At 37.3% G+C, this 9,581-nt stretch overlaps 1 protein-coding gene across 6 annotated transcripts in view; it reads left to right on the forward strand.

Moving 5' to 3' along the window:
- Positions 1 to 9,581, forward strand: part of LOC122557209 (exocyst complex component 1-like) — a 106,488-nt gene that overhangs the window by 49,951 nt on the left and 46,956 nt on the right. For 5 of the 6 annotated variants that reach the window (XM_043704653.1, XM_043704650.1, XM_043704648.1 and 2 more), the window contains 3 exons: positions 2,617 to 2,726; positions 4,525 to 4,674; positions 6,874 to 6,994. In XM_043704653.1, the coding sequence (XP_043560588.1) occupies positions 2,617 to 2,726; positions 4,525 to 4,674; positions 6,874 to 6,994 (381 nt within the window). The remainder of the gene's footprint in view (positions 1 to 2,616; positions 2,727 to 4,524; positions 4,675 to 6,873; positions 6,995 to 9,581) is intronic. The other variant, XM_043704651.1, reaches the window with a different exon arrangement.

The raw sequence follows: 9,581 nt of genomic DNA on the forward strand, positions 1-9,581 counted from the left end.
GTGGTGCTGGAAGAGCACAGCAGTTCAGGCAGCATCCGAGGAGCAGTAAAATCGACGTTTGGGGCAAAAGCCCTTTATCAGGAATAAAGGCACTAGCTTATCTCTCCACCCTTCAGGCTCTCTGCCTTTATTCCTGATGAAGGGCTTTTGCCCGAAACGTCGATTTTACTGCTCCTCGGATGCTGCCTGAACTGCTGTGCTCTTCCAGCACCACTAATCCAGAATCTGGTTTCCAGCATCTGCAGTCATTGTTTTTACCTAGTTGGTGCTAACCACTGAGCCAATGTGCCATCCCAGGGCAACTTGGTCAGGGCAACAATGGATACTCCACATTTGTCTTAAGCAGCAGTTGACTAAAATGTGAGGAGAATTAACAGAGTTCTTTGTCCTGATATGGTCTTGCAGTGCAATGATAATGACCCTATCTCTGGGCTAGAAGCTCCAGGTTCAAGTTCCCTCTCAGGACTTGATAGCCACAGGTGTATAATAACATGGCTAAACAGATTGGTTGTCAATCTGCAAGTTCTTCTGATACACCAGTGACAAGTGGTAAGAGCTAAATAGTTCCCTCGTCAGCCAGAACTATGTGATAACTGCAGCCAATGACCTTGCTACATTAAAAAATTCTATGCGCAAGTTCTTACCATGAGCAAGTGTCCTTCTTGTTCCAAGGAACTACCACCCACCCCACTCACACTCCTGATTGATATCAATAGTTGAAAAATGTGGATGTTAGGACTGATTTGTATCGCACCCAATGGCTAAATAATTTGCTGATGCTCATCGAATGACTGCCTGGTTGATATTACTGTTTTTTGAGATACTAAATGTTATGTGCATCAGTAGAACTGCACAGCAAAATATTTCCCAATCCTCAGAAGTATTAAAGAAAACCAGTGGGAATTTTTCTAACATCATTTATTTAAACCATTCATTTGCTAAATGTTCACAAGAAATCAGTGAATAATCTTTTTAAGAAGTAAGAAATTCTTTCGTTAAATATAAGACAAACTGTTGACTTTTATGGAGTGATTAACTACTCCCTACAAAAGATTGCTTTCTGAGTTTTGTCCATGTGGCACTAGATTTTTGAGGAGTACAATATTTCATTGAGAATAGATATTTCAAGTTAGAAGAGATTTAATGTAACTTTCAAAGATGACAAAGTTTAAAAATATTTTTGTTGGGCTTTATTCTATGTTGGGGCATAGAGTAGTTGGCCACACCAAACACTGGTGAATAATATTCGGATTAGATGTAGCATTTTGAGTTATTACAGCACTTTGCTCAAGGAGGCATCTGTGGACTTCAGAAGCCCAAGCAAAACTAGAATCAATGGATCACCATCATGACATAGAAATATATCACCATTTATTTAGTATTGACAGGTGAAAAACTCTGGAACTCCCTCCCTTAACAGCATTGTGGGTGTTCCTACACTAAATGGAATGTAATGGTTCAAGCAGACAGCTCGCAACCACCTTCTCGAGAGCAGCAAGGAATGGGCAATACATGCTGATCCAGCCAGAATCCCAGGATTGAATAAAATAAACGCAGATGAGATTATTAATTTTAATGACCATTTATATTATGTTATCTATCTGCACCATTTGCTTTTTTATTTATGATTATAATTTTGTTTGGGTATGAAACCATATGAGGAGAAAGTGAGGTCTGCAGACGCTGGAGATCAAAGCTGAAACTTTATTGCTGGAACAGCACAGCAGGTCAGGCAGCATCTAGGGAACAGAAGATTCGACATTTCGGGCACATGCCCTTCTTCAGGAACCATATGACCTAGTGCAAATTTTCCTTAAGTTTATATTTTGAACCTTCTCACATTTACAGGCAGGAAACAGTCCACTGTAACCAGAAATGCAGACAAATTATCAATAACCTTCTCTCTATTACTGCTTGCATTCTTCTTACTGGCACAAAATTCCAGCAGTGACATTTTCACACTTGTGAATAGGAGCTAACATTTCAAATGTGGTGGACGTAAAGACAGATCACTGATTTTATCTGCACTGTTAGTACCACCACAGATAGAAAAATCAGGTATGCTAATTTCCCAACATTCCCTATTTTTGAATTGCCCAAAGTAGCAAAATCATGCTTTCTACTGCTATCAACAGCTTAACCTGGTGCTGGTTAGGATCAATCTGCAGTCATCACAGACCATATTGTTATTAAAACTTTGCAAAATATAAGCTGTAATATATAATTATATTTATAAATAAGTGTAATAATGCAGTACAAGCTGATGAGACCATAAATTTTAAACCCTAAATAGGTAATAGTGCACTGAATAGTGATTCTTCATAATGATTTATTTTTACTATTTAACCTACCCAAGAAGAAAATGAAACTACCCATTTAAAAATAGCTGCAGTTTGAAGATTTTTAGTAAGTCGTTGTTACAGCATAATGTTATTCAGACAAGGAATGCTGTAAATTGATGTTTAACATTAGAAGGTTGTGCCGGGCATTTATTTTCAATCTGGAGTTTGGGTCAAAAAGAATTATAAGTTAGTAGGATAATTGTGAAATCAAATTATTCATACGTATAATTATCAGTAGTAATTCAACTTCACTTTAAAATTCTGATTTTATTAGGCCATCGGAAACTGCAAAGTGTGGTAGAACAGTTAATAAAGTTTGAAAATCTACGGCAGCAATTTGAAAGTCGATTCATACGGCATATTAATGCTTTATTTGTACTACAGGTATGTGCACTGCTAAATAATGTAGCTGGTTGGTTTTTGGTTTCTTGTGATAGAATCTGATGACAAAGACTTTGTAAAATTTGCTTTGTTATAAACAATAGTTTCAAGAGTATATTATTGTCCAGTGTCCATATTTATTTTGGAGAGAATCCATCAGTTACTGAAAATGCAAACGAAATACTTGTGAGTGAATAGAGAGTGTTAGAATATCATCTTTAGCCAACCTTTCTTTACCTAAGTTGATGAGATGCAGATGTGGTGGTCAGCTCTTCACAAATTATCTGGAAACCATTTTCTTTCTTTTCTGTTAATAATGACATGAAATGCACATACTTCTTATTTTGCTCCTACTGAATAATTCCAGATCCAAATGTTTCGTCAGTAATTCACAGTCTAACTGCAAACAGCATGATTAAGTCTTCTATGTCAAATATTCAGCATTAAAATAAGTCCTTGAATGATTTCATTATCATTTGGAAAAACTGAGATTAGGTAATCAGTGTTCATTCAGTTCTAGGTATAGTATTGATTCAAGCTGACAAATTGACTCGACATATGAGTTCATAATGGCACGTTAAGCAACAGTGTTTGGTAGTTGCTGCAGACTTTTAGCATTCTTAAATCAAAGTATTAAATGTGATACTCTAAACCCTGTCTTTTAAAATATTTATCAGATGTTTTGATCAATCTTTTTCCTCCTCTTAAGAGTTTGGCTCTTAGTTGACATATGGTTTCAAGAGTGTTGATCACTCCCCAGTAGCCAACCAATGAATTGGACATTATTCATAATAGCTACATTATTCTAGGATATGGTTCATTGATGCCAGCAGCCATGATTAATGGCTTAACCTCATGAATGTCAAAATATTATCAATCTGCAGACAGTTTAAAATACAGGTCAGTGTGTATCACTTATGATTAGGAGTTACTTTCCCACAAATGCTGTCCAAATTAATTTGTTATATCCCTTTAACTATCTTTGCTGAGACCAGTTAAATTGGTATATGTCAAGACTTTAAGTTCTTTTGATTAGTATAATACTATACAAAACAGCACAGGAACAGGCCCTTCAACCCACCTACACTGATTCCAAATCCTTGTTTAGACCGCTACTTATTGCCCATACATGATTTCTATCCTGCTATTCACCTCCCATTCGTGTGACTATCAAGATATGCCTTAAATGTTGCCAATGTGCCTGCTTCCACCACCTCCACTGGCAGTCTGTTCCAGGCATCTACCATACTCTGTGTGAAAACTTTTCTCTGCATTTCTCCCCTAATTTTCCCACTCTCACCTTGACCCGTGCCCACTTGTAGTTGACCTTTTCACCCTGAAGAAAAGCCTCTGATTACCCACCCTACCTATATCTCTCACAGTTTTGTAGATCTGCATCAGGTCGCCCCTCAATCTCCAAATTTCCATTGAAAAGGATCAGAGTTTATCCAATTTCTCCTTGTAACTAAAATCCTCCAGACCAGACAACATCCTGGTAAACCTTCTCTGCACCCTCTCCAAAACATCCATGTTCTTCTGGTAATGTGGCAACCAGGTCTGATCGCAATATTCCAAATGTAGCCAAACTGAATGTTAAACAGCTTAATTAAAAAATATAGCTTATTTATTCATAAACAAATATGTCACTTCTTTGATTTTTTTTCTTTTGGAATGTTCATTCATACAGTCACGTAGGTATACTTGAAATATTTGAAAATTCTGGGATGGGTCAATTAAGTATCTTAATTTCGGTTGTTAAATGTATTAGAGCTTTAAAAATGCTATTTCCATTGTGTTTAAGGGAAATGACCAAAACATTGGCTTGTTGCAACAGTCGGGAGAGCTAATCTTGCCCAACCATAAGCATTTTCATGATGAATTATTGCCATATAGCCCTCTAATGGTTTGGATTAAAAACAACAGCCCTGCTATTTTTACTGATTTATCAAAGGTATGTTTCTTGGCTGTTAGACAAAGGTTTGAAAGGTGTATAGACTTGGAATCATTTTCAATAGTCTTGTTGCATGATTACTCAACTTAGTTCCTTAATGTTTTTGAATTCCTTAATAGGGGCATTAACTTCTTTGTTTTAACTGGTTTTAACAGAGACATTAACCAAAGATTCTTACAGATACATTTGGTCATATAAGCTTGCCAAACACCTTGCAGATGTTTATTTTTAATTTTAAGAAATGTCAAAGCTCATTTGTTGTTGACAATTTAAATAAAAATAAAAATTATCTTTTCCTCTATATTTTCTCTAGCTATTATCCAATCTTTCTCTTTATTTCATACCTCATTTGACATGGAATTAAATATAATATCGCTTTCTGGTTGGGACTCTGCATTGTTCATTAACAGTTATTCAGATTTCTTGGTTAACGAGATTTTCTGGTGATTGCCCTGTTTATATGGGCACCAGATGGCATTTGTCCCATGACTGAGTGACAAGGACCTCTCGTGCAAAATCCCATAACATTCCTGTGGGTAGATACAAATGTAACAATTACCGATCAAAAAATCCAGTTAATTAAGCATTCATCCAATGTAATTTCTCACCCAAAAGTTTATACTTTGTTTATTTTCTTAAATTTGTAATTATTAAAATATAAATCATTATTAAAATGTCTTATTCATATTTCCTGATATATTATTAGTTGAAGAAAATGTAGGAAAGTACATGAATTGACTCCTATGAACAGCCAAGTTCATAGAGAAAACAGAATACACAATACCAGTAATTAAAAGCCATTCCAGAACTATCTTTATCAAAACGTTGTCTAATTGCACATGGTACCTGCCTCTATTGTTCTTCAAGTTTAGAATTATTATCTTATATGGATAAAAATCATCTTGGAGGACAATTCCAATTCAGAGCAAGTTCATGTTCTGGAAGAATTAATACCTTGGATGCTGTCAGGTGGTTTAGCTTGTGCCAAATGCTCAACAAGTCATATTTCTCTGGATATAGGCACAGAAGATAAAATAGTGTTTCATTTAAGCTGGTTTGCAGACCCTCTTGTGGTGAAGTGGTAGAGTCACTACCCCTGAACCAGGAAACTGTTCAAGTCCCAACTGCTGTAGAGGTGTGTAAGAACATCTCTGAACAAGTTGATTTCAAAAATAGGTTAATATTTTCTTTTGAATTAATCTGGTTTGGGATTCTGTTTTTGGAGATAACAAACACAATATTTATAAGACCCAATCTTATCTATCCAATGAATGGTGACATAGTTGCTCTGAAGAATAATTAGAGTTAGCCACCTTTGAAAGGAAGCAGAAAGTGAAACAAGGAAAAGATCATTCAGAGAAAGTGAAAATCAGAAAGAGCAGATTTGGTTTAGAATGAAATTTCCTATGAAGAGCAAGAGCAGGCCTGGCGCGAGATGAGAGGCAGACAGCAGAGCATACAATTTCCATAAAAATTAACAATGATATTGGAGGTCGTTATGGATCAGAAGCCATTGAAGGAATGGACTTTGACACAGGAACTGGTGAATTTTTATCTCCAGTGCAGACAGAAGCCTTTCGGCCCATCAAGTCTACACCAATCCTCTGGAAAGCATCACACCCAGACCCACCCCATACCAGTAACCCTGCATTTAGAATGGCCAATCCACTTAATCTGCACATCTTTGGACTGCAGGAGGAAACTGAGCACCTGACAGAAACTCACACAGACACGGGGAGAATGTGCAAGTGCCATACAAACAGTCTCCCAAGGCTGGAATCAAACTCAGATCCCTGGTGCTGTGAGGCAACAGTACTAACTACTGAGCCAATGTGCTGCCTTTCTAGAATCAACATAGCTAAAAAGTATATCTGAGTGCCAAACACCACATTGAAGTACAATCAGAAGCTCAGCAAGTGTGGATTGTCAGCTATGTCTTGTTCCACATATTATTAATTTACAGTCAATACTTTTAAACTTTAGACACATTATGTGCATTGAAATGCTGAAGAAGAGTTATGTAAAAATTGAAATTTTAATTCTATTTTTCTCTCCACATATGCTAATGGACTCGCTGAGTTTCTGCAGCATTCTCTGTGTTTGCATTATGTAACTTTAACACAAAGAAAAATGTATGAAACACTGTCAAATTGCATTGAAATTACTAATGATAAATGTCAAATATTTATTTTTCCCAAGTTCTGTTGCATTTTCCAGGTGTATTCAGGAAGCATTAGAAAACTTTATGAAAAACAAACCAAAGAATTTTTTGATGTGGTGAAGTTTAAATTAACTGGAACGAAAGAAGGCATGAGATTCAGTAAGTATGAGTGGCAAACTACAAAACAGAAAACTCATTTTTATATATCAGCAAGATACATCACACAAAAAATACTATATTTATGATTAATCTAGATTCCAAAATGCAGTTGTGATACTTAGCTGCGAATTTAGCCATACCTGTAAAGCCATTTCTCCGAAGTAGGCACTTATTTGTAATTGTTCCTTGTTGTAAACCCCTTGAGTCATTCACAAGCCAACTATTATTGTTCGTAATTATAATTTCCAAGCCGTGATTGCATTTCTCTTTTTTCCTTTATTAATGGTAGTTTTGATTCCAAAGAACATTGTGATTCTTGTCTTCAGAATTTTTTGACAAATACATGTTACACACAAAAATTAGTGTTTCATAATAGATTTTACTGTGGATCTGACGGTGTCTGATGAAGGTATTTAAAATATAATAAACAAATTAAAGTAATAGTTCTGAAAAATTGAAGAAATTGTAAAATGGGAGGAGTCTATCTTTGGAATAGGGGATAGATAATTCATCTTAACCTTCCCCTTAAGTTCACACCGTCACGTTTGTGAGCCTGTCCGCGTGATATGAAGAACCAAATGCAGGAAAGATGGGAAATAAATGATAACTCAGAGACATTTACTGCCTGTGAAGCAATTTAAAAAGAAATGTGGGCTGTATTTTCACTCCTGAGTGTTGATAGCTTGAGTTGGGCAATTTTCCAGACTTCGGCTTCTGGTTTGGTGTAAAAATGTCCAAAATGGTGCAATTTCTATTAGGAGATTGGGGGCAAGTGCTCAGGTAAGTGATGGAGTTAGACCGGCCAGTCCCAGATGAAGATTGAAGGTGGTTACAAGTGACTGTAAGTGATATGGCTAGCTGTTTAAAAGGCCAACATTAGCTCTCTTTGACATCTTCCAAGCTGCTTTCTTAAAGCTTGCACCCTGTAACTCCCCATAAACATTCCCACATCCAAACATGTCAAACCTATATTTCCCTCAACCTGTTCCCCATGCCCATACATGCCAATATATGCGAACTCATGTCCTCCAAATGAAATCTCAATGCCCACAAATGTCAACTCATACCAACCATAGCCCTGCATCACCTATTGCCCTCAATGGAAAATTTCTCAACATTAACCATGGGACACCTCAGGATCAATGATGAAATAAAATAAAGTTCTAAATATCTATTACAGACTATACTATATGAAATGAACTCTCATTCAATAAAGGCTATTCAACCCACTAAATCTCCTCAAGTCCTTAACTGAGTATTAAAACAAACTTTTGTATTAAGGATCCCATACCAAACAGCTAATTATTTAATTACCTCTTTGAACTGTCAATTAGACTTGGAATTTACAGCTTCCATTGTGATGCCATATTGGAGAAAACACTGATATATAATAATGCCATAATGATAGCACTTAAGGTTATGTCAACAACCATCTATTAAACTGCTGGAACAGATTTTCTTCAATTCCTTGACATACGCAAGTAGCATTCATTGATTTTTAAAGTACTAGGAATTTGAATAATTTCACAAAATTCAGGACCATTTACAATCCTATCAGTCTACCATCAGTCATCAGCAAAGTGAAGAAAGTAGTTGTCATTAGGTGCTTATTCAATAAGTGGCAATCACTCATCAACAGCCTTCTCATGATGCTAAATTTGTAATCGACCAGGACCATCTGACTGCACACCTTGTTTCATCTTTGGTCCAAAATATTAATTCCCCTCTCTAACACTACTATAAGTGTACCAAGATCACATGAAGTGCAGTGGTTCAAGAATGCAGCTCATCCTCTTCCTGTCAAGCATGTGGCCAAAGCAGTGACAGTCCACAAGAAAACAAATTATAAAATTATCTGCTCAAATAGTTCAGTTCCAGGAACATGACAACAAGAGTAGACCGTTTAGCCCCTCAACTCTATTCTGTAGGTTGTGAGGGAACCAACAAGAGAGAAGAACATACTTGACCTTGATCTTATCAATCTACCTGTTGCAGAGGCACCTGTCTCTAGCTGTATTATTAGCAGTCACCATGATACAGTTTATGTAGAGATGACGGGCTGAATCTTGTTTGTTGAAACTTTATTGCTGGAACAGCACAGCAGGTCAGGCAGCATCCAGGGAACAGGAGATTCGACGTTTCGGGCACAGGCCCTTCTTCAGGAATGAGCAGAAAGTGTTCAGCAGGAGAAGATAAAAGGTAGGGAGGAGGGACTTGGAGGAGGGGCGTTGGAAATGTGATAGGTGGAAAGAGGTCAAGATGAGGGTGATAGGTCGGAGTAGGATGGAGGCGGAGAGGACAAGAAGAAGACTGCAGGTCAGGAAGCCCGGCACCGCCTTCCTGACCTGCAGTCTTCTTCTTGACCTCTCCGCCTCCACCCTACTCCGACCTATCACCCTCACCTTGACCTCTTTCCACCTATCACATTTCCAACGCCCCTCCTCCAAGTCCCTCCTCCCTACCTTTTATCTTCTCCTGCTGAACACTCTCTGCTCATTCCTGAAGAAGGGCATGTGCCCGAAACGACGAATCTTCTGTTCCCTGGATGCTGCCTGACCTGCTGTGCTGTTCCAGCAATAAAGTTTCA

The sequence above is a fragment of the Chiloscyllium plagiosum genome, chromosome 15 (assembly GCF_004010195.1).
Source record: "Chiloscyllium plagiosum isolate BGI_BamShark_2017 chromosome 15, ASM401019v2, whole genome shotgun sequence".
NCBI classification, from domain to species: domain Eukaryota; kingdom Metazoa; phylum Chordata; class Chondrichthyes; order Orectolobiformes; family Hemiscylliidae; genus Chiloscyllium; species Chiloscyllium plagiosum.